We start from the raw sequence: 24,108 nt of genomic DNA on the forward strand, positions 1-24,108 counted from the left end.
CACTCAAACAAAAAAAAAAAGTTCGCCAAATCAAAATGCAGATTAACACGATTTTGCAAGCGTGGTATTTCGTGAGCCAGCCCAACAGTAATGACAATGTTTCCTCTTAAACTACTTTTTTTTTAAAGCACCTAATCGCACCAAATACAGGCGCTACGAAAGCGACCAAGTGGACGTTATTATCATTTTGCGGTTGTGGTCGGAAGTTGGAGAAATATCTTTGCCTATTTTAATTTTTTTTAAATATGTGGATTTTAAATTATAATATTACAATCTACAATTATGCACAGTGTGAGAGGAGCAATGTTTTCGTTTACGCTAGTCAATGTGGATGTCAATGTCCAATGAAATAGGTAAATGTATTTATGCTGCATTATTTGATCATTTTTCAAAACCAATTCATAGGTAATACAATGATAGCACAAGATAATAGTACTAAAAACCAGATAAAAATGATCTAAAAGAGGTGAAAAATTCTAGGAATTCACTTATTACAATAGAAAGCAATAAAAAGTACGTGGCCAATAAAATAGGTAAATCTGTGAATAAGGCAAATTTTTAATGAATTTACACGGTTTACACTTTTGCTAATATCAAAAGTCAATATTATATTTCCTAATTAGTCACTATTCTGTGTATCCGCCGTTGTTTTGAAGCTCTTCAGACATTGGCAGCGAATCGACCAAATCCTGACAAGTTTTTGCTGGAATGGAATACCATTCCTTCTGCACTTTTTGCCACAATTCTTCTTTGTTGAAAAAATATTGTCCAGCTAACTTTTGCTTCAAGGTATTCCACATATTTTCAATATGGTTTAAGTCAGGAGACTGACTTGACCAAGGCAAAACTGACACATTATCGCCATCAAACCACGATTTCATAAGCTTCGACGTATGCTTGGGATCGTTTTCTTGTTGAAATACCCATCTCAGTGGCATGTTTTCCACCTTCATGTTTTACAGTTTTTGTTAATTTTGTAAACCTAAGATGGAATTCTTTGCCAGCAGGTCCAGGTCAAACATACTAGTCTGCGAGTCTGCCCGAAATAAATATAGTTTGGTTTCGTCGCTCCATAAAATATTATGCCAATTTTTCGTAACCTTCAGTACCTTCCCAAGAACGATATTGAGCAGCAAGCTGTTGCATCTATGATTTTTTTTTTAAATCAATTGTGGAGCTTTTCTTGCAATTAGGCCAGGTAGATTAGCTTCTTGCAACGGCCTATGGACGGGTTTTGGGTTAATAATGTTATTTATTATTGAGCAAATCGTTCTGGACGAACCAAACGGATCCGCTTTGGCCAAAAGTGATATGTGATGATCTGTCGTCGGATTGGTTTTAAAATTTAAAATAAAGTATTTCTCACAAAATTTACTGATTTTTCTAGCACTTTGGCGAAGCTTTCGTACGTCGCGCCTTCCTTACGCATATTTTTCAGAATCTTTCTTTGCTCAGGGTTGCAATAAGTGCTTCTGCCCATTCTGGATGTTCTACCTGCAAACAACGATTTTGTTTCGATTCACAATTGAAAAATGCTGGCAGCAAGCTCAAATAAACCTATTGCTTACAAAAAGGCGGGTAAAATTGTAGCGTATATAACGAATTACCTATTTTATTGAGCAGACCATATCGGGCTGCTGTCGAAATAAGTGGTAAAACACCTGTCATTTTACACATAAATATTAACAAAATAGCAAAAAAAATGACGTAAACTAGTGTATCTAAGTACAGTATCAATTTGGTGATCAGTGGTATAGTAGTGGCTTTCGTGCAGTTCAAATTGTACCAGATTTACACATTTACCTATTTCATTGGCCAGCTGTGTATATGCTGTGTCAGTGTCTTCCCGGTCAAAGGGAGGAGGGTCTTATTTTATTTTTGTGTGATTGCGATGTGTGAGGATTTTTTTTACTTCACCCAATGCAAGTAAACCACACAAAGCCAAACAAAAGTGCAGAGTGCGCCAGCGCACTCTGCATAGAATGACCCGCAGCGAAGTGAAACGGGAAGAAGTGGTTGTGGTACAGAAGGAAATAATTGCAGCAAACAGCATTTCTGTCCTGATCGACAAGCGCACAAGGAAAAACATGAACCTGAAACATCAGCAACAATGCCGCAACATTTGAGCATTTGAGAGCACGTTTGAGTTTTCTTTTGCGCATACAACCGAGCGGGTTTGCGGCCAACACAGCGTTGGGGAATGGAGTGTTTGAGGGTTCAGCGAGAGTTGAGAAATAATTTACACAAAGGAATTTTAACGTCTAGTAATAATAATGTCCAGTGAACCCTCGAAGCGAACCATCCATTCTCTTAATGATGGGCACACATTCTAGGTAGCCTGTATGATTTTTCCGCTTTTTTCACTGCATTCTTTTTTAGTTTCATTTTCTATCGGATGACGATTGGTGACCCTACATAAGATTGCAACAGTGAGCACCATTTGCTTTTTTTCGTTTGCCAAAAAACTCCTTTTGTAACTCCTAATAGGTTCGATCGCTCTCGCAATGACTCAATGCCCGGTAATCAATTTTATCCGAACACTGAAATCGAATATCCAAGCGGAACACCACACAGTTGAATAGACACGAACGGAAAAAGAAAATGCAAAGGACCAAGAAGCAGAGACAGAGCCATTGAGAGGGGGAAGTAGAGAATGTACAATGATGCACTTTCCGCTGCGATGTAACGAGTGATGGAGGTTTAATGAGTAAAGGCGAAGTTGGCGAATAAGTGATGTGAATGAAATGAGAAACGCGCGAACGTTCGTCAGTCGTCGGTGGAGCCAGAGTCGATGGAACACATGTCTTTAAGGAGAGCAGAGCCCGTTCGGCTCACGCGAAGCGCAGTGCGACCTGGACCGATGAAAAAGGGTTCGGTTCTCCTGAAGCCTTATAAAGATTCTATTTGGAGTCTTCCGCAACACATTTCAATCGGGAACACGAAGGTGGAAACCGCCGTTCCCACCGATTAAAAGGCGTATTGGCGAATTTTGTTGTTGTGTTATGATTTGTTTTTACTTTTCTCACACCACTGCGTCCTTGTTTCACAAGGCTAACAACAGCGATTGAGCGCCGAATTAAAATGGGTGGATAAGTATTTCAGGGAAAGTATTGCTCTGGACACCCACACAACACGGCCTGTCTGTACCTTACTCTCCCTGCCTACTCCTGTGTATGTGCGCGCGCGCGCGTGTGTGTATGTGTCCCTAGCATATTGCATACGTTCGCGGTTTCGCTGCATTCCGCACTGTGTGTTTGTGGTAGTCTCGAAAAAGGCGTTTGCGAAAAGTTGTGCAGCGCAGCAGCACATGCGCTGCGGCAAAGCTCCCCGCCCCCCACCACCGACGGTAAACCTACAAACCAACCCCGGAGCAACTGTCAACTGTCTTTTCAAAAAAAAAAAACCCGAAAACCCAAATCCTTCCCAACCTGGACATTCAGTTCCATTTCCACCTACTTCCGAAGAATGGCAGTGACGCTGTCTCGTACTTCGCGACGACGGCCGACGGACCGCAGACGACGACAGCGATCGAATCGCAGAAGGAGGTGTGCGGGGCGACACAGATCACCGGTGCCTCCTTCGGGGACGCCCGCGCTCCCTTGTACCGGATGAAGTTGAACGAGCCGCACAGGAACAAGGCGCGCATCACCAGGGCGGTGAGGTGACGCAGCTGGCTGCACGGGTTCCGGGTGCAGGTTTCGGGGCACAAAGCAGCAACGAAAACAATAAGATTTGTTTGTCAGGGTTTTGATTTGTTGTTCGACCAGGGGAGCATGAAACGGTAACAGAAAGAAATGAGAGAAAATCAACACCTCCAGAGTCGCCCAAACCTGATGGACGCTAAATCTGTTGCTAGGCTGGACGAACTAGAATGAACTTATTGGTGAGAGTTTCTGCCATTTACGAATCGAAGCCACTACACGATGAATACACTGTCTGCTAATAGATTGTCTAATACATTGGCTCAAACCTGTTGCAAATGTGCTCTTCAATAGGTTATGTTGGTGATTGGCCGAACGTTGTTAATTGTTATTCAATGGATTCAGTAGCACAGGATTGTATTATTGCTTGGTCTTTATTATACTGGCAAGACGGTTCGCTCTATCTGCCACATGAGAGAAACCCCCAGACGTGTGAAAGTTTGACGTTGCAATTCGATCGATCGGTCAATGTTGGCCAACAAATGGTGAAAGCGTATCGCATTGGATAGTTAAGTGGAAACTGTCTACAACACGATGTAACGAGAAGCGCTCGACGCGTTCGCTCGTTCCGCATGTCGGAAAACTATTTACAAACAAATCGGACGATGTTGACGCATGGCCGTCACTTTCGCCCTCTGCTTTGTTTCCGATATTTTTATTAAATTTTACTAGGCGTGTTTTTTATTTGCCCGCTTTTGTAATGATCACTAGGCTCGATGATTTGAGCTACACCAATCATAAATGGCCGGTTTCAACCGGTATTAAGCCGGAATCAAGCAACCGAACTCCATCGGTCCATCGCCTATCATGATCATGATCAGTATCCACGATGAGTTTATTGATACCCTGTATCTTGGCTAATGCAATAGTAAAATTATGTGGTGCGAGATCGAAGGTCGATCATCAAAACGAAAACGACCATTTCTTAAAGCATACTACAAAACGAGTTTGAAAGTCTCGAGCCCAAAATTGACCGCAAAATCGTTGATGGAAGATTTCGACACTGCAACCGGTGGGAAGCTAGTGCGCCACCGATAGACTGTGAAAGCCAGTCGACACGATAGCAATTGTAGATTGAAAAATTCCTCGTCCGGAAAACCTGAAAGAGGAGCGAATGCAAGCGTTGTAGCGAACGATGGAGCACTCTGAAAGCATATATTAAGAACTGTGCTCAAGAAGTCTTGGGTGCGCATCGTGGAAAGACCAGATCGGGCTGGCTCGACGAAGTGTGTAAAGATGTGGTAAAACAAAGCAAAAAACCATTTCGTGTGATAAAGGGGCACAGAACGCGGGATAGTCAAAGCCAATATAAAGAGCTCAGGCAAGCAGAGCAACAACCTCACAAGCAAAAGAAACGATGGTGAACGAGGAACAACGACTACGTGAACGTCAGGAAATCAGAGTGCCATACGAGCCCGCAAAACAATTTTACACAGTACTGATAGCAGGATAGCACCGAAACAACTACGTGCCATAAGTCACCTGCTAGCCCCGTACAAGGTTGGCAAAACGATCAGTAACCAGCTTGAGGTTCTATCGCGAGCCAATCAATCAGCAGACTACCGAAACCGAGTAACCAGAAGCGCCTGATGGGAGATATAAATTTTGCCTCTCCCAACCGACGTACTGACGTACTACTAGGTGACCGAAAATTCGACCTCGTTTCGAGCCGCACCACGGTCAAAGGGGTCTAGAAGTAACAATGAAGCAATTCGCGCTCGAGTGGTAGCCGCCAACCGGCCGTTCTACGGTTCTACCAGACGCTGTTTCGTGTAACGATCCCAGTACTCACGAACGCATCCAAGACACGGACGCTGTCCGAAAAATGTCCAAACCGCAGACGCTGCCGGGTCAGATTGGTTTCATGAGCATCTCATGAGTACGGCGGACGGCGAACCCGTCCGTAAAGTCCGACGGCGGGGACGTGGCAGCGCCCCGTTCGACGTAGCGTGATAGCGAGGCCATTTGTAGTTGCCGGATGTGATGAAAACTGGCTGAAACTTGGACCGGCGACCTGGGATCGCGCCAACGGGAACGGATGTGCCTATGGCAAACGCTTGCTTTCTGTCAACCCCCGTACACATTCAGCTGCCTGCCCTGGGGAAAATCAAAGCAACCGCCTGTGGGTGGTTGCTGAGCTGAGCGGTTAGTTGCCCGTGCTACCACGTAAGTGTATCTGAGTGAACGATTCATGCATCCGAATAAGATCAGGGCACACCAGACGACAGATTCGAAGATAGACAGTAATCCAACGAAGAGCCACTGGCTGACGATTACTTACCGGCGCCAACCGCTCAGCGGCTTCGTCCGCAGATCTTCCGCCGAAAGCCCGAAAAGACCGATGTGAGCTAGTGTCCACGCCATGGAAAGGCATACCAGAATCAGCATCACCCGGAAGGGTAGCAGGAAAACTGTGAGCAGGGCAGTCTGTGGGAACGAAGAAAAAGCAAACAGAACGAAAAGTGAGTGTGATTCCGCACATTGTTCGCCATTGCCGAATGCTGCAAGCTGGCCAAACTATGGGCAGCGGATATACTCAATAAGCGCACACTCGTAGGTGTACAATCGCGCACTTCACATAGGGCAGTAGGACTAAAAATAGCAAGACACTCTAAAACCAAAATTCTTGCAATACCAAGTGAATTGACACCGTGGGAGCTAGAAAAGATTGCACTCAATTCTACCCAGGACCCAATTCTAATTCATTTTGCGAGTCCTCCTCTCTCTCTCCGCCTTTCGTACTGTTCTCTCGTCTCCTCCGCCTTGTTCACTCTCGTCACTCCATCTTTCTGGCATTATTTAAAAAAAAAACACTTCTCACATCAGCTGTTGTAAACTACTGGTAGCACAGTGGAAATTGTGGAAACGCATTGTGCGATTGCGAAAAATGAACCGGTCAAACTTAACAGTGAGCTGGTTACGTACCGACAGCCGAAAATGCCTAGAGTGCTAGGTTAAGCGGTATTTATTTACCTCTCGGTTTATTTACGACTCGGCGGTTCAAACTGTCAACAGCCGAAGGTTCGATCTCAAAGGTGGCTTTACACAGTTTGGTGACTTTTTTGCAGAGCGCACACTCAGCGTACAGAAAGCACAGCGAAGCAGACAACGCCAGAGAAAGAGTGGAGAGTGGGGAATAGTTTGCTAAAAGGGTGGTCGGTTTTCTTTATAGGTCCCTCTTACCTTCAGTTTGTCAATCGGGTCGTCCCATACGAGTTTGTGAACGAACGGGTTAACGTAGTGTATGACGGCCGGTTGATTGTCTTGATCGCTGGAAGGCTGAGGCGTCGTCGACGATGCGAGGCGTCTGTCCACTGGTGCTGCTATTGCTTTGCCGACCGGATCAAGGCCTTGGAGATCGAAGGTGCCACGCGCCACGTTTGCCATTTGCTCGGCTATGAACGAACGGACCAACGTCGAGGATGATGATGATGAACGAGATGCACCACGTACCAGACACGGACGAGAAAAACGCTCACGAATGGAAAGCGCCCGGGCACCGGAGGACTTTACTCACTGCACCGTTAAAACGGGCACCACACACACGCGGGCACACGCACCGAATCCTGATCTGTTCGGTGCGAGTGTTACGCGAAGCGAAGGATGGACACTGATGGAAGCGTCATACGCCAATGGCCCTGCCACGGCCACCACCGATGTGGCACCGATAAAGGGGGCAGATGAAACACCCGGCCGAGGTGTTGTTTTCGTCTTTTATCCAAAGCTGCTGCTGCTGCTGCTGCTGCTGCTGCTGCTGCTGCTGCCGCTGCGTCGTCGAGGTGTTGTCCCGCACGCCGTCTCAAGTTTAATAACTCGATGATAATGACAACAACAATGCCGTGCCGTGAGCAACGGCGGGCAGTCGCACTGAACGCGCACTTTGTCACACACTTTCTCCTACAGGCTCATGCTGAATGGCGAAAATCACCCGCTCAACCAAGCACCTGAACCGTACGTACGTACACGGTACATACGGGACCACGCGCTGTGCGTTTCACCGCCCACTGACGAGGACTGTGTTCACGCAGCGCAATTTCCACACACACATACACACATACAGACATGCAGACATACGTGGAGACCCTCACCCATACTTATAGGGGCAGGCGCGCTGCGCAGCTCTTCGTGAACAGCACCACCAAGCAAACCACGTTTCCACGCTGTGTATACTTTGTCAGCATTTTCTTTTCTTTTCTTTCAGCACTTCCCACCAGCGTTCGAGCGCGAGTTGTTTATCTTGAGGGGCAGAGTTAAATGATACGAAAACGGAATGACAGGTTGCAGTTCGATTTTGCGCGCCTTGTTGCGTCTTCGCGAAAACCACTGCCCGCAGTGCCAAGTTGCGTATTTTAATTTGCAAAAGTGTGTACCGTTATCGACTAAGCAAATATTTCGCATAAAAAGGCGGCAGAGCATTTGCTTTAGTCGGGTGAAGGGTACCAATATAATTATGAACTGTGTGCATGAGGAATTTACCAATTTAGCATTTATGTATTTTAGCTTGCGTCAGTAAACATGATCGAGAACCACCGCGAACTATCGCGTGAACAACACACACTACACAAGATTGTGGTTGGCGCCAAACAAATATCGGTTGAATGCAAAATAATGCGGGAATCGCGATATCTACTAGCAAAGTAATTTTTTTTTTTTTGGTTTGATTATTTGATCTACTGGGAATCTTCTCAATCGAGTAAACCCGATTCGTCGCGATACGTGTTACGGGAGCCATCGGCACTCCTCCTCGGTCTCCTCGGAGGCGGTGGTGGTTGTGGCTGAGGCTGCTCCCTGTGGGATTCCGCACTGGGGAAGAGAGGTGTTTTATGCTCATATAAGCGAAAGTGATGAACAGGTGGACGACAGAAGTGACAGATTTGATTTTTGATTTAACCACCGAGCGGTCTTTACTTGCATCAGGGAACCTTTGCACCGCCACAAAAGTGACAGGGGCGCAACAATCATTTTAAACATCCTTCTAATTTGTTTAACAATTCTGTCGTTTTTCTAGTTCACAGTTTCGAGGAAAGGGAATAGTAGGAGGCACATTGCTTTGGTATAATTTGGTATTATTGGCGATGGTTGTAGAATTGAGTCAAGGCTCAGGCTGTAATCGCCACCGGTTGCCAAAATCTCTTAAGCAATGTTCTTCCCCGTTTAGCTTTGGACAGTATTGTACGGTAGTGTTAAAGCTAGGGTGAATACCTTGAACAGCATGAACAGAATGTTTCAGTTTAATTTAATCGGGGTGTTTGCATCTATCGGTTGACACAGTGCATAGACACATCAAACGGCTGTTTATTAAATGGTTTATACTACTACACATCACTTGGATCACTCCTCAAAGAGAATCGATTTTATCGTAATCCAATGACACCTTGCCGAAGGCACCGATCCGGAAGGACTTAATCATGTGTTTCGCAGCCATCAATATATCGGGACGCAAGACCTCCCGGCCGTCTAGCTGTCGGCAACGGATGCGCTGACCGTGGTGCAATGCGCAAGCCACCAGTGTTTCCGCTATTGAATCGGTCGGCTCACACAGTCCCAGCTGCTCAACGTAGCTGAAGTTGCCTTGTTTGTTTAGAGAGTATAGCAGGTAGTCAGCGATCAACTCTTCACCGACAAGGTGGTCTTGCAAACAGGAAACCAATGCCAATCGCAGACCCGTCTCGGTGTCGACAACGTTGGGCTCTAGAATTCCCGGTGTATCCAACAGATAAATCGGAGGATCTTCGCAAATCTTGATACGATTGAGTACGCTACGCGTAACGCCGGCAATTGCTCCAACCTGACTCGCTCCTTTCTTGTTCAGATGCCGATTTCGTAGCACGTTAATCAGAGACGATTTTCCTACGTTTGGCACTCCTATAATCATGATGCAGAAGTCCTTCTGGATAGCGCGATTGAATCGGTCCGAGCTGCAGATCAGTTGTTTGGCTAATGGCATTAATTTACGTACCCCACTGCAACTCCTGATGGTGGAGAAGAGAACAACGCATAACAATTTCAACCCCCTTGACTGGGTATGGACCACTTTTGCCCTAACTTACTGATTCTTGCAGTTCGTGAATAGAATGTGCGTTGCTTCACAGTCTTGCTGCCGGAGCCTTTCGCGAATTGGGCCCTCCATTCGACGCTCAATGAGATCCTTTTTGTTCAGCACCAATATGTGCGGTTTGATGCCGCTGATTGTGTAGTGGAACTCTCTGTTACGTCCAGTCAGTGGAATTCGTGCATCATGTACCTCTATCACGCAGTCCACCAGCTTTAGCTTTTGCTGCATTTGCTTCATGCCCTTACCCATATGGCCCGGAAACCAGTTTAGCAGATCCCGGGAAACTGCCGGAAAAGTTGAACGAAATGTTTGCATCCTACTCGTTCCCAGGGACAGTTTCGTAGCCAACTTAAACGTATACAACAGGGGAAGGCAAACAACAGACCCACGAGAAGCGCTAAAGGCAGTTGTCTACTAGCACCGACACATCTCGCCTCCATGAGGTCAGAAAAAGTAAATGTCGTAATTATAGGTCAAACATTTAAGGAAGTAAGCAACTCGTTAACTCGTCATCACCAACTAACTGCATGGTGTATTGTACACTCGCTGTTATTTTCTTACGTGAAGTTTATGCGAAAGCCATCACCATGCAATCACGTTGGTGCTAATGAAGGCAGTTTTTTGCATTCTAAATTGTTTTAACGTTATTTCAGCAGTCTATTGCACAGGCATTGTGTTGGCGAGATGCGGCGATGCTATCAAGGACCTGGCTTTTACCCACACTATCGATTTAACAGAAATGGTAGGCATACGAGAGGCGAATCATGAAACATAAACACACGTTTTGCGTACGATTTTAGACAGGATACCTAGGTGATGTCACGGCTTACATGCTTTTTTAGGTGGCGAAGCGACCAAGTAGACAGCCATGTATGCTCATCAAACAAACCAACTTACACTTAGTTCCGAACAGACTTAAGTATGCTATGTTGTTTTTCTCTAAACATGATTAGTTAGTCATTTTGTTTATTGTAGCTCCCGATACGGTAGATCCTCCTGGTAACCCGCTCCCTCCACACTCACCCGGTTTTGTTCATCACAGCAGAACATGGCGTGTTCCGGTGATTCAGGAGATAGTAAGCCCGTAAGGTGAGATGTAAGCCCGTTCCCATGTAAGGCAATCATGGAAGAATCCGTACCCCGAGAACACGTGGGACATGTCGAAGTCTAAACGACCATGAGTCCTATTGACCCAGCGAGGAACGTCCGGAATATGAGTCCCACCTACAAGTTATATACGTAGGCTGAATACTTTCCTCTTATGTTACGACTTGTTAATTTCTCTGATATAACAAAAACAACATTATCAGATTTCATTTAATTAATAAGGAAGCTTTTTTGTTATAGATAGTTTTCAATCCACTCGAATCATCGGGAGCCAGATTGTCATATTGACAGCCATTACACTTTGCAGTAGTGTTGGTGATGGCGCAAGCGTCTGTTTACATCACCCAATTACCTAAGAAGCAGGGAACATATGATAACATTCACTTAAACAGTATTCCACCGACTTTAGTTGAAATTAAAATCGGCCTATCGTTTGCATCGTTAAACATTTTTAACCTAGAAAGCAGCGCCATGCAAAGTATTGGTCTGACCGGATAGAAATCAGCTTTAGATGAAATCACTTCTTCGCTATTGTCAATCGGGAACGTTGCAAATCGAAGGCCGCGTAGTCTGTGCATCCTGCCCTACGCTCGGTCTTCTGTTATTGACATACTGCCAGTCGCTGTCAGTTCAGAACGTCGCCGAGACTGAAAAGCAAAGCAAACTGGAAAGGTAATCAATTCAATAGCTGTAGGCAGTGCATTTGCAGTTGTCCATCGTACTACCGGGTTTTCGGCGGAATCGTGTTAGCAATACCGTGCTTCAGATGTAAAGAAAGGGAAAAAGTACCACTCGTATTTCCTCAGTGGTTGCTATCTTACGTGCAAGGGCAGAACAAGGTAAGTGTGGCGATGTTCATCCTTACCCGTGCATTCCGTACGTCGCAACAACGAACATCATCGCACGCATAGATGCACTCATACATACGCAAAAACACACGTACATATAGGAACACACATATTCATCCACCTATCCGTCATACATCTATCACTGTTTTCGCTCTTGTACGAAACACTGTCTACTGCCTCTAGCCTGCTCGGGCTGAGTAGAAACGCAATAGAGTGGCGATGCGTTTTTATTTCGCCATGTTTTATTCAGGCCATTCAGGTTTCTCTAAAACAGATTGCGGGACCGATCGGGCCCGCAAAAAGCCCAACCACTATCTCCGATTAAAGTAAGTAGCCTACTAGTGCAGCCGCACCTTGCATACCTAAAGTTCTGATGATACCAAGGGGTTGCTCTGTTTGCTAGAAGCACTAAAAGAACGTGAACAGCAGCCTCTGTCATGACTAATATAATTGCATGACGACTTTATTTTAGAAACGAAGCTACGGACAATGACAGCGTGTGTACAACCGGTTTTTTTTAATGAGCTTGATGTGATTTTGTTTACGTTCTCAATGTTTTCTTTTGACGAATAGAGCAGCTCCCACTAGGCATCATTCTGGCATTATTGATACACGGTGCGGTGGTACTAGCAGGCAACCGACTTTACATAGAAGTAGCAGGGCAGTAGACAGCGGCAGTAGTATAGTAACGGTTATGCGAAGCCGTGCGGTATGGTGGTAAAGCGATGAGCATACAGGATCCTACATGGTTCTGAACCTAAGTACCACCAGCAGACGATATTGTTGACGGTCTTCGAGATCGGAGATAGCTCCTCGGACAGCTCTTGTTTTTCGTTATCTCTCAGTGGATCCCCGTAGTGGAGTATGCGTGTGCTAATATTGTGTGTGTGTTTCCGTAGCGAAGAATGTCGATCAAACGCAAACCCTTCATCCGTTGGCATTTCATTCTTTCTTGCCAGACATTCATCTTACGAGCATATAGAACGGGAGGATGCAAGAAGAAACGAGAACTAGCATTAAAACGTAGCTTGAAGAAAAATCTGCAACCGCTCCGTATCCGGATAAACAATTCGTGTAATGGAAGCAGTATTGTCCATTCCAAGCCGCTGCTTGGGCACAAGGAAACAGGTGGTTTATTGTTGTAGCGTTTGTAAACATCTCTCATGTACACTTTGGCAAGATTAAAGAACCGTTGAGTTAAACTATATCCACCGACAGACATACTGCTAAGTGGCAATGGAATTATTTGCGCACTGGTTTTCCTCTCGCTGTACGTCGCCAAAGCGCTTGATTGCCTGATGCAATCCAAAGATGTGCGACTGCCGGATGCCCTCGTAAGCAGACCAAGTAAGTCACTCCCCAGCCTTTACTGGGTTTGTTTTTCATCCGGCTTACACGGAAATTGGCAAGAAATAGAATAGTTCGAAACAGAGTAAACAGAACACCAAGGCAGATGATGGTGCTCGTTCCAATAGAACAAATATAATGAACATTTTGGTATTACCGTGGGCAAACTTTTGCCTGTATTCGCTACCGCCAACATAACTGCATGGCGGTGGTTGTTAGTATATACGCCGTATAAAAAAAATTATGCTCTGTAAAATGACAATGCGTGTATGACACACCGAGTGAAGTGGCGTTGTGTTGTTTAAGTTTTTAGTGTTATTTTAACGCACTAAAGGGCCTCGACTAGCGTATTCGCCAGGGCTTTATGTAGCTAAAGTGTGACGATTTTAGAAGGCAACGGACTTTAATTGTTACAAAGAAGGTTCAATGTTAAGTATGGCTCGATTGTTTTGAAGAAAAGAGCAAAGATTTGACAAATGACCGGGGTTTGAGGGGTAACGTTTGCGTTTGCGTGAGCCAAGTAACCATTATCGCTATCATTGCGACGACCATACACACTACTGCGGCAGCCAGCAGACGGTGACGAGAATACGGAAATTACGGACAAAGAATTCGACAACAGAAAGACAGTTTTCATTGCGAAGCCAGCTATGTGATGCTCCGTTTTCAAAACCATACTGCCAATCCTAATCTCATTGGGAGATCGACGTCGCGATATCGGCAGGTGTCTATCGATGAAGGTTCGGTGCAAGGAGCGTGAGAAGCTGGGTGGTTCAAATCGAGCATAAAGCCAATCGGAAACACACACACGCAAACGCGGTCTCGCATATTTCTTTGGATGACGACACTTTTGCTGCACACTAATGACGAGCAAACAGCTGTGTTCGATTGAGCGACGGAAATTGATAGCTGTCGTCTTGAAGACTGCAGGGACCCGTCACAGTAGTGCGTTTTTATTTACAGAACTTTGCTGTCTGTTGAGCAGTGTAGTCGGTTGTACTAATAATACACGAAGACACAAATTAATTAGTTGTGGCCCAGAGTTTTATAAGTGAAGAAAATTGTTGTTATAGGCTATGAACCAAAACCCAATTCATGATTGTTTCTTTCACTTCTGAGAAGTATGCCGCTGATGTGCATCCATGCGGTACGATGATTCGATTCGAAAAATTCTTTCAACGATTGTGCATTAAACGTGCCGCGTATTCTTGTGCGTAACTCAACTTATACTACATGAACTGCTTCCGACTTTCTTCCCACAGTAGCACCAGCATCTGCAAGTGACAGATTTCTGCAGTGAGGTCAGTAGTTGAAACCATCGTTGGCCGCACAGTATGCCGGCCGGTCCATCATCACCTAGTTGTGCTCTACCAACAAAAGGCTGCCTGTAGGATACAACGCATGTCGACATTTCGTTAGTTAGCAGATGCAGAAATGAAAGCAAGCTAACTTTTTTTGGCCATATCGTTTGCGCACCAAACTCGATGGAGGAAAGTTTGCCTTGCGCCCATGGTGTGGTGAAGAGCGCATTTTCCTCTCTCTTCCCAGTGTAGTATTGCGCTGCATCCTTCGTGAAGTGTATTTCAACACATATTAGAACAAGGATTGAGACAGGGAGCAGTGGTGATTGTGGTACGATAAATCGTTAAGTGCCTGCAACACGGATGAAAATCGAGATTGTGCCGTCATCACCTTGAATGGCGGTAGAACCTGACCCGACCGCTAGGTCACGAAAGTCGCAGTAAGGATCACCATACGCTGTTGTAGGCTGTGTGTCTTCATCATTGGTTTTTTGTGTCAACCAACACGGCGCCTGTTTTGCCGTACGTGTTCTTTCCACAAAGTCTCTTCACACTCGAGTGTTGTAAGTGATTGTGCGTCTTGTGCAACCGTGGCACGGCGGTTTTTCGTTGTTAGGTGTATGTATATGTAATCACGTCACAAATCGCGACGAATCCGTTCAACGATCTCTACCGACAGCATCCGAAAGAACATTTCCTCTAAAGAGGTGGAAGATGCGTTGTTGCCGTTGCTATAGCTGTTGCTTCTGGTGTTCTACGATCGTCAGCTTACATACTCTTAAAGCCTGTATCTAAATGCTCCAGTAAAGACAATCGACGACTTACCGAAGACAACTACAGTGCCCGGAAGATACCGCTGTAAGTCGCACTATAATATTGGCAGCCATAGTGGTCAGTGGCGGAGACAAGTTTATGTTCCATTGTAGTTCGGCGAGAAATGTTGATCAAAAACCAAAACTAAAGCCAACGCCGCCCAGAAGGCGAAAGAAGTCGACGGCATTAGGAAGTAGGAAGACGGTAATAAGGATTCATCGTGGCCGAGAAGCGCACAGCGTGGAAGGAAGATTACGTTCGATTTACTAACAGCGCAACCAGCTGTTGACATACAGTGTTTGTGCACTGCTCTAGCAGTAGGCTAGTGTTTTTTCTTCTGTCCCTTTCGGTTTCTAGCTCTATCTCAGTGTTGTTTGTGGCTAACGGTAATAGCCCCGTGCTAATTCGTTGTTATCATCGTCTGAATCGTCAACCGAAGTTGGTAAAAGTTGTTTTCAGTGGTGGTAAGTAAAACCAGAAAAAAACAAACAATCTTGTACACCAAAGAGTAGGGAACGATAGGCAAAGGAGCAATCAAAACACTATAAAACCACCATACAACAAGCAATAAACTCCAAAAACATCACACAATACACCGGTGCCAGGATCTGTACGTACATCAACTTACAAACAAACAAAAAAAAAAACAGCATCGGAAAGTCGACGATTAAGAAAATGTAACGCGTCCAAAACGAGCCAACACCAGACTTATGGTGAGCCAGGCACTTTCAGTGCGTTATCAATAACATCAAACATTTAATTAGGTCCTTTTTTGTAACAAAAAAATTGTGGTGCGCTACACCTACTGTTTTGAATAGAACAAACAATTGTGGTTTACAGAGATATATACCGATCGTCACGTGTGCATATCGTAGAAAGAAGGTGCTGCGGGAAGCTTTGAATGAATAGAGGCGATGGGAATAAAGGCGAGCACCGCGAATGGAGGGCAACAGAGTCCTAGAACTCGTACCTTCTCCACCAGCAGTAGCAGTGAGGTGGTATCCGGCTCTACAGGTGCGTTTACACTGGAATCTCAGTGTTCGATAAACCTTGTACATTATTATCTCACATAATTTTTACTCTAAACTTCACATGACCACAACTTAACTCTAAATTGTCATTTCTTCGTTAGCACAATTCCACCAATTGTTTGTGGCATTTATTTACCGTCAACCCCTTCAATCGCCTTTAATCATCTCCTTATACATAAAGGCTTAACATCCTCGCTATAGTGCCTCATATTCCACGCCTCGTCACTAATTGATATGGCTCTTATCCGTTTGTCATTTGTAGGTGCGCCATACGAAATATCGTCAGCTAGTCCCGATCCCGATAGTAGCTCAGCAGAAGAGAATGCCGCCGCTAGCGCTTCACTTGCTTTGGGCAGAGTGTATGCAACATCACTACCTACTCACATATGGTCATTAAACGGTGAGATTTTACATTTAGTAACAACAAATGGGTGACAATGAATGAATAAAGCAAACGAATGACAGACCCATGTTGATTCATTTCGTTTGCTGCTTGATAAATATTTAATCAATGTTTCTTTTGCTCATGTTTCAATTTGAGTTCAACTTTCACTATTTCCTAGGTCGTTGCTTTTGTTTCTAAAGAGTATTGATGGTTTAGGTAGCTTGGAAAGATGATAATACCGCATTGCTTAGCTAGCATTCCGTGACATGTTGTAATCGATCATCCTAAAGGATCAGTTCAGTTAGTTAAAATTAGAATCAGTTAGAATTAGAATTAGAAGACAATGTGTCTTTTTTGGAATTTTAGTGTATCGTTTTAGTGTATTGACGGGTTTTGACTGATTTTCGCCTATTTCTTAAATTAGCCGCCTAAATAACTAAATTAGTTTAATTTTCTAATGCTTGGTGCACGAATGCTTATAGTGTGTTCTGTATTTATGGCAAACCAAGTATTGTAAAGGACACTCTTCTCGGAGAGACGTGACAACTTATTTTAGTAACGTGAGTAATGCTTGGGTTTAGCTTATTTTGGAATGCTTTGTTGCTTGATGTTTAAACTCACATGTAACCATCAACTCACATTATCATGACAGTTGTCACATAAATGCCGTAACTAATTGAATAATTAGGTTTGAAATAGGTTATCGTGTCTTCTAGTTCAACAGGACTTGACAAATCAAACTTGCGATTCTCCGAGTCTCCTGCGCCTTAGCCAATGGAACAATTTTTTGTGCTGTTATGATGGTAGTCAAACGAAGGCTTTTTAAATGTTTAGTTCATTTTTGACAGCTTCTATGTTAATATGTCGTTTGATTTGTCACCGATTTTTACGTAATCAATAAAAATGATCGAAGAAATGTATCAAATTTTAAGTGAAAAACGGAATTAGTGCACTAGCGCTTTCAAAATGTCAACTGTGCCAATTGGTGAAGCTACTTTGGGGCGAAGTAACGTTTATCGGTAGTACAAATTTTTATCAAAGGGCCTTGAAGATGAGAACGACGAAGATTGTTCTGGACGCCTGAACTTATCAAAAACAGGCAAAAACATTGAGGAAGTGAGAAAAATAGTGTAGACCAATCATCGAACACAGATAGAGAGGTTGCTGAGAATCTACACTTAGGAGAACCAAATTTGCTCAAATGTGACAGTTTTACTGACAGTTTTCTTTAATTGCAGAAGCGTGGTGCATCAAGAGTTTTTTTTGTTCAAGCCTATTTGAGCAGATCACGTAATCATTTTAATATATTCTTCTTATCCGGAATCACAACTGCCGAGCGGCACGGGCTTCAAATTTTTATATGTTAGATATTATAAACAAATAAAAATCGAATATTCAGCAATTTAAATTAATCAGACAGAAGTTTACATGCTATAAGAATGTTATGTGTTGCCAGTTTCATAAGCGACTGAACGCTTATCGCTGAACGCGTTACGCTGAACACTGAACGTGTTACTGCAATATTTTGTTCTTTTTTGTCTTTTCTCAATGTACAGGTATAAAGTGTCCAGTATGTAGCAAATTCGTGATGCCTGACGACATTGAATGTCACCTAGTAATGTGCCTAACAAAGCCCCGTTTATCGTATAATGGTCAGTAATGTTGGATGAATGCACTGAAAACTGAATACCACCTAAACCTTTAACTATTGCTTTTTCGTTTTTGGTCTATCAATAACCATCCAGAGGATTGCTTAGCGGATGCGAAAGGTGAATGTGTTATTTGCCTAGAAGATCTGTGTCCTGGTGATATCATTGCTAGACTACCGTGTTTGTGTATCTATCACAAAGGGTAAGTATTGGGAAATAAAGTTAGTTCCTAGCACCGTCGCATCTTGCCTACATAGTAGGGGCTACTGAAACAATTATAGAACAACTTAGGATGTAATCAATTGTCTCCGCCATCACCAACATAAATGCTAGTAGGCAACTGACTTTATTAAAATATAATGAAGAATAAGCGCCAGCTGAGAGCTTTTGTTCCTCAATTGACCACAATTCCATTAGCTCCCAATCAATTAGCTTTCAATTCCAAAATTCGTCAATACGTTATAACAAATGTTATCTTTTCATTGATATTTAGATGCATCGACAAATGGTTCGAAGTCAATCGTAGTTGTCCTGAGCATCCTGGTGATTAGTGGCATTCCACGTCAGCCGAAGAGTGTAAGAGTCTTTGAATAAATGCAGCAAACCGTGCGGCTCGCTCTTGCAGTATGATTCCTTCGGTAATGTACTAATAGCCAATGTAAGGACAAACTGTCAACGTTTCACATCGAACTATGCTGTAATGGTATGGATGGAAATTCAATTACTAATCGAGCGTGCCGTGACAAAGATTGAGACCGTCAACAAATGGCTTTTATGAAGGTTTCACATATGTTTCTTGTTTTATTCGTTTCGTGAGATTGTTTCCGTATTTCAACGATTTTTTACTTTTTGAATTAACCTATGTTGAATCTTTAACCTATTTGATGAATACAAAACAAATCAATCCTCAACTGTTAGTACACATATTGTCATATGTTTATTTACCCCAATCTAACGTAGCTGTTAACACTCCTTTGATATGAAAAAAATGATAATTGAAGCCATTTTTTATACTTTTGTTTCATTTTAAATTACTACATTTTGTCGCATTGAGTATATTTGAGTATAGTGTGAATAGTTTAAAGGAAGATGACGGTCTTAGTTTATTTTAAACCACATTAATCTGCTTAGTATGTTCTTGTGACGGACGATCGCAATGTAAAACCAAATAAACACGCGGCCGCTCTTTGGTTGATTAATGGATATCAATTTGTGAAATTGCTAGACGAATTCATGAAATTAAGGAACGAACGAGACAAATTTGATTTATACTTAAATCGAGGCAAAGCACGTTTGTTTATATTCTGTAAGAAGGGTTGAATAAAATTTGAACGCAGAAATACATTAAAGAACAAAGTAAAACTGCGACACACCGAATAGCTAGAAACAACATGTCTACCCGAACAACTGTAAATAAAATGGTTGGAAAAACATAATTCAATAGTGATACTGTATAACAAACAAAGGCAAAAAGCAATGTCACGAAATGCATCTCGAGAAACCGGTCAGTCGAATTTATTATAAGCAAAACAATCTCACAAAAAGGTGCACTATTCGTAGCCGATCATCGTTGCGAGATGCAGTCAGCGAGTAGCTTATAGTCCGAGAACATGTGAATAGAAATGATTGAGAATGCATAAGCTGTGACAAATGTTGTAAATAAACAGTGGTGGTGAATACTGTAAAAAACATAAGTGATGGTGCTAAAGCGTAATTTCAGCATCTGTTAAAGATTGTGAAGAACAACTAAAAGTCTTAATTGGTGTATTGCTGATTGACAGCGATAACAGGGCAGGGCTTTGCTAACCATTTACCCTCAGTAACTAGCTGTAATCGTGCAGTACACCGCCAAAAACAGAATAACGTAAGAGCATCGATTACGATGCCAATCAAACGTGGGAAAGCGCCGATTGAAAGCATATTCTAGAAAATATAGAAAGGAAATAATAGCTTTAGACAAAACAAAACAAAAAGGGACCCGTTGCTTGTAATAATCAACGTAGAAAACAATTGATCGAGAAACATGCAAAAGATGTATGCGGTTCTTATTTGTAAGATTAATGAAAGCAAAATCTCCGTATCAACTTATAGTTTAGACGAGCGCATAGCCACATCACTAGATTTGTTAAAAATCTGTAATCCATTCGGCGAGTTATAGAAACGGCGAAAATGTGGGAGATTGGTGTGATGACCATCAAAAAAATAGTTTAATCCAAATATAAATATTTAGTTTGGTTTTGTTTGATTGTGCGACATCTTGCGATGAGAAGAAATTAGCCTCGTTTTAGAAGAAAAACCGAGAAAATAAAAAAAGTCAGTAAAAAGTAAATAAAACAAGGAAAAGGTAGGAATAGCAAGAGAACAGAAAAGATCTTGCAGAGTTGTAAATACACCTATCATCGATACCTATTTTAGCTACCAACAAAGGAACTAGAATTGTTAGCTTTACATAGATACACAGCTTTTCCATCTTCAAACAAAAGGAAAACAGAAAAACAAAACAACCTTATAAACCATTAATTTGAATTTCTAAGTTCGGAAGAAGCGTCGAAGAAGGTGAACCTTTAAAGTCACTTCCATTTATATAAGTGACTCAAGTTACTCTACAAATCCAGTCAAAGCAAGCCCATATTTAGGAAAGTTTTTTTTCTTCACAAAACTTACAAATCCCTTTTCTTGGGACCCCTTAAAATTACAAATATCTAGCGGGGCACATTTCTTGTACCGGTTACATATATTATGGTTCCATCACAAACACTTTCGTTATGAGTACTGTTAGTTGATACGTTTTATTTGTAAGTATTAAGTCAATCGATAAGTGCAGTGATCTTGCAAAGCCACATGCAGTTTGAAGGACACCATTCTGCAGTAAACGTATGTTGCTGGAAGCATGAGCAAAGTGACCAACAATACTAGGCTAGCAGAACAGCTACTTTAGTCACTAATGTTCGCCTCTCACACATATTCACTTATCGCTGCTTCACATTTCTGTTATTAAATATGTATTTGTCCTTTTTCCCTTCGCGTTGACAAGCCAATGCTCCAGTCGAAGTATAAATATTCCTTGATTCCTTATTTGCTTCACGACGTATTCAATTGATTTCATGGTTTACATATTTACATAAAGACAAATTGAATGGTTTACATATGTTTGAAGTCAGTTTTAACAAGGTTTTTTTACTACAAGCAGAGGTTAGGACTGCGTACGTAGTAATGATGTGTTAGCTCAAACGATCAGGCAGAAAATATATGCATGCAAAGTTTATATCGCGAGGCCATGCAGCATATTAGGAAAATTCAATCAACTGGAGCCTATCGTACATAATGTGTCACATATAGTGAATATCAAAAAGATAAAACTTTTAAACGAATCAAGTGACAACGAAATAATACAACAGCGATGGCGAACAAAAGTATAGCATATTGGATTTATTTATTTTCGATTCAAATCATTTTTAATTACCTCAGCATTCAGCAGATACACAAGGAATAAGAATCAAGGAAAGAACAAAAGTAAAATGATTGCATTCATGTAATCGACATAAAATAAAATATACATATAAAAGAGATAATAACAAAAATATTAGCTATACACGAGGGTAAAACAATAGCTATGACATTGATAGGGTTTATTAATATGATGCAGTGAAAACGAATCCTGAGACGAAAAAAATCTTTATATCAACAATTCTTATAACGAGTCATAGGACGGTGAGGCTAAAATATGTTCATGCTCCTAAAAAAATGTGGGATGTGGGACATAGAATGTGTTAGAGTAATGCGGAAGGCGCAACAAAAATGTACTAGAAACAACAAAAAAAGAAATTGTGTCCAAGGATGCGGAAGAACATGTGTGACGAAATCTTAATCTGTGATTACTATTGAGACAATTTAAAAACATCCATACTACGTTCGTAAACTTTTTGTTTAACATCAACATCAAATTCAAATTGATGTTTTGAACTTTTTCAAATATCTATTATTAATTATCTCGTATACCTTGTTCAATATTGAAAAACTAAAATAATAATGTTCAACTAGTGACTCAGTTTGCACTTGTTTTGTTGGGTGATCGCTCCATAATTTGTTTTAGTTTTCCCCGGAACCGTGCTTTTCAAACGTCTGCTATAAATTATCCATATTTGGTAAAAAATTAAAAAAAAAATAAAATGGCAACAAACACACACATTATATTAAAATATTAGTGGTTGAAAATTGAAAAATGGTGCAAAATGTGAGACTACTGGAGCAGTATTGGTTGGAAAATAGGAATATGAATGAACAAAATTGAAAACAAAGTAGCATGACGCAGGATGAAAACGAGATCATTAGTGTCGTCGTCAAACTGCAATGATAAAAATTAAAATATTGTGTAGCGAAATGGAAATCGCAGAGAATAAAAAAACATCAATTATCCATCTATGTATATGTATGTGAGCATATAAAAGTTTTACCCGTAAAAGAAAATAAAAGAGAACGAAAAAATTTCAAATATGCAGGTATTTGTTTCATTTTTCTTCTTTTGCTAATACTCAATCGAATCGAATGCTCGAAGAAGCCAATATGGACCAAATGAACCAAATGGATTGTAAATGTTAGAACTAAATGACACAATTTCGCATAACGTAATTTTTGAAAGAATTCATCAGCCAGTTTGCTGGTTTGACTTTTGACACTTCTATTCATCGCCTGGCACGCGTTTTTGATTTGTTCGGAATGGAATGCTTGGTGGTGGATGAGTTTTTACCTTTAGGCCTAACGCTAGAATGTGTAGCGTTTATTTTCTGTTATTTCAGAAAATGAAAATGTGTCTCCTTTATAAGGGTAATTCAGCCAAATTTTATGGGTTTTAATCAAACATTTCCAAATTAACCTGGACAACGAAAACAGTGTTACTTGGCTACATTAACTTATGTTGTATGCAGCTCAACACGCAAGACAACTCACACTAGGCGGCTACACGAAGCGTGAAAACTAGCGTAAAATTAATTTGTAATGCCAAACCGTTTATGCTTCGTGTGGCAGCAAAAATATAAAAAACGAAATGTCAAACGTGTTTACGTTCGTGTTTTTGGCTCGAGAAAATAGAAATCGAAGAGAAATTAATTGATATCTGAATATTTTTTTCTGTTTTTTCCGATTTTGTTGCTATACCAGCAAATAATAACTTAAACTATCCTCTGTTTGTAACTAAAGCGTATGAAAAAAATAATTACGCTCGGCGTTTACGCCTCGCGCGAGCTGTAAACGTTTTGACAGCGCCGCAGCAGTTTGGTATTAATCGTTAATGTCAAAATCATTACGTTACGCCTGATGTAGCACCCCAGACAGAAAATTTTAAGACGAAGCGTGGACTGCAAATAACGAGATTTTGGTTCGGCCTAATCGGAAATTCGGATTCGGAAATCCAGCCCGATTGATTTATTTCATAGTATGTACCTTATTTCATTTTTGCTAAAAAATGAGGCTTATCAATATTTTATGATAAATATGATGCAGTCACCCTAATGCTTCCGCATTTGCAGCGTTAGGGAGCCTGCTCGAATTTCTGCATGGAACTGTCAAATGGCAAACATGAGTTCCGGTTGTCAAACATTTACCATTACACACACATACACACTAACAGTACAGCTTCTTTTACTCGAGAGACGCAGGCTTTTTCAATAGCATCAGTGATGTCCGCCATAGAACGCATATAACGCGCGTCCAGTGCATTGTAATAAGTTTGGTGTTAAGCGTCAGCGTTTTTAGTTTGAATGGTTCTCAAAACGTGCAAAGAAGAAAGTCGAGGTAGGTAGAGTGTGAAATTGAATCATATAATACCATAAATGGTCGTGCAATCGATGTATTTTGCATGTGTTGCATTTGCTG

At 42.0% G+C, this 24,108-nt stretch overlaps 3 protein-coding genes across 17 annotated transcripts in view; 1 reads left to right on the forward strand and 2 right to left on the reverse strand.

Annotated features, from left to right (window-relative positions):
* The window catches only part of LOC131213214 (lysophosphatidylcholine acyltransferase), a 12,023-nt gene extending 4,575 nt beyond the window's left edge, over positions 1-7,448 (reverse strand). The window contains exons 1-3 of one of the 3 annotated variants that reach the window (XM_058207209.1): positions 6,885-7,448; positions 5,983-6,128; positions 3,457-3,674 (exon numbers count right to left, since the gene is read on the reverse strand). In XM_058207209.1, the coding sequence (XP_058063192.1) occupies positions 3,457-3,674; positions 5,983-6,128; positions 6,885-7,088 (568 nt within the window). In that variant the 5' untranslated portion in view covers positions 7,089-7,448. Of the gene's footprint in view, positions 1-3,456; positions 3,675-5,493; positions 5,516-5,982; positions 6,129-6,884 lie in introns of those variants that run through there. The other 2 variants (XM_058207210.1, XM_058207211.1) reach the window with 2 other exon arrangements.
* A 1,520-nt stretch (positions 7,449-8,968) lies between these two features.
* LOC131213625 (mitochondrial GTPase 1) lies at positions 8,969-10,347 on the reverse strand. The gene is made up of 2 exons (XM_058207702.1): positions 9,752-10,347; positions 8,969-9,673 (listed from the first exon to the last, which is right to left on the reverse strand). Exons 1-2 carry the CDS (start codon positions 10,069-10,071, stop codon positions 9,040-9,042), a joined length of 954 nt encoding a protein of 317 aa, XP_058063685.1. The 5' UTR covers positions 10,072-10,347; the 3' UTR covers positions 8,969-9,039.
* Positions 10,348-11,410: 1,063 nt separating this feature from the next.
* On the forward strand, positions 11,411-22,716 carry LOC131214029 (E3 ubiquitin-protein ligase ZNRF2-like). 13 transcript variants are annotated; one of them, XM_058208353.1, is made up of 9 exons: positions 11,413-11,702; positions 12,671-13,058; positions 14,321-14,359; positions 14,554-15,636; positions 16,013-16,186; positions 16,466-16,603; positions 18,145-18,240; positions 18,334-18,439; positions 18,731-22,716. In XM_058208353.1, exons 5-9 carry the CDS (start codon positions 16,087-16,089, stop codon positions 18,786-18,788), a joined length of 498 nt encoding a protein of 165 aa, XP_058064336.1. In that variant the 5' UTR covers positions 11,413-11,702; positions 12,671-13,058; positions 14,321-14,359; positions 14,554-15,636; positions 16,013-16,086; the 3' UTR covers positions 18,789-22,716. The 13 variants fall into 13 exon arrangements, with proteins under 13 accessions (XP_058064337.1, XP_058064338.1, XP_058064336.1 ...); XM_058208348.1 differs by having other exon boundaries at positions 12,671-12,839; positions 12,930-13,058; positions 14,321-15,636; XM_058208346.1 differs by having other exon boundaries at positions 14,321-15,636.
* The last annotated feature ends 1,392 nt before the right edge of the window (positions 22,717-24,108 follow it).

The sequence above is a fragment of the Anopheles bellator genome, chromosome X, assembly GCF_943735745.2.
Source record: "Anopheles bellator chromosome X, idAnoBellAS_SP24_06.2, whole genome shotgun sequence".
NCBI classification, from domain to species: domain Eukaryota; kingdom Metazoa; phylum Arthropoda; class Insecta; order Diptera; family Culicidae; genus Anopheles; species Anopheles bellator.

What these genes read in the sequence shown, in the direction of transcription:
- LOC131214029 (XM_058208354.1), top strand. Translation starts at nt 16,087, where the DNA reads ATGGGAATAAAGGCGAGCACCGCGAATGGAGGGCAACAGAGTCCTAGA. An exon ending in GGTGGTATCCGGCTCTACAG is followed by an intron (nt 16,187 to 16,465) that starts GTGCGTTTACAC and finishes TGTCATTTGTAG; the next exon opens with GTGCGCCATACGAAATATCG. An exon ending in TTGTGTATCTATCACAAAGG is followed by an intron (nt 18,440 to 18,730) that starts GTAAGTATTGGG and finishes ATTGATATTTAG; the next exon opens with ATGCATCGACAAATGGTTCG.
- LOC131213625 (XM_058207702.1), bottom strand. Translation starts at nt 10,071, where the DNA reads ATGCAAACATTTCGTTCAACTTTTCCGGCAGTTTCCCGGGATCTGCTA. An exon ending in TTCACGAACTGCAAGAATCA is followed by an intron (nt 9,674 to 9,751) that starts GTAAGTTAGGGC and finishes CTCCACCATCAG; the next exon opens with GAGTTGCAGTGGGGTACGTA.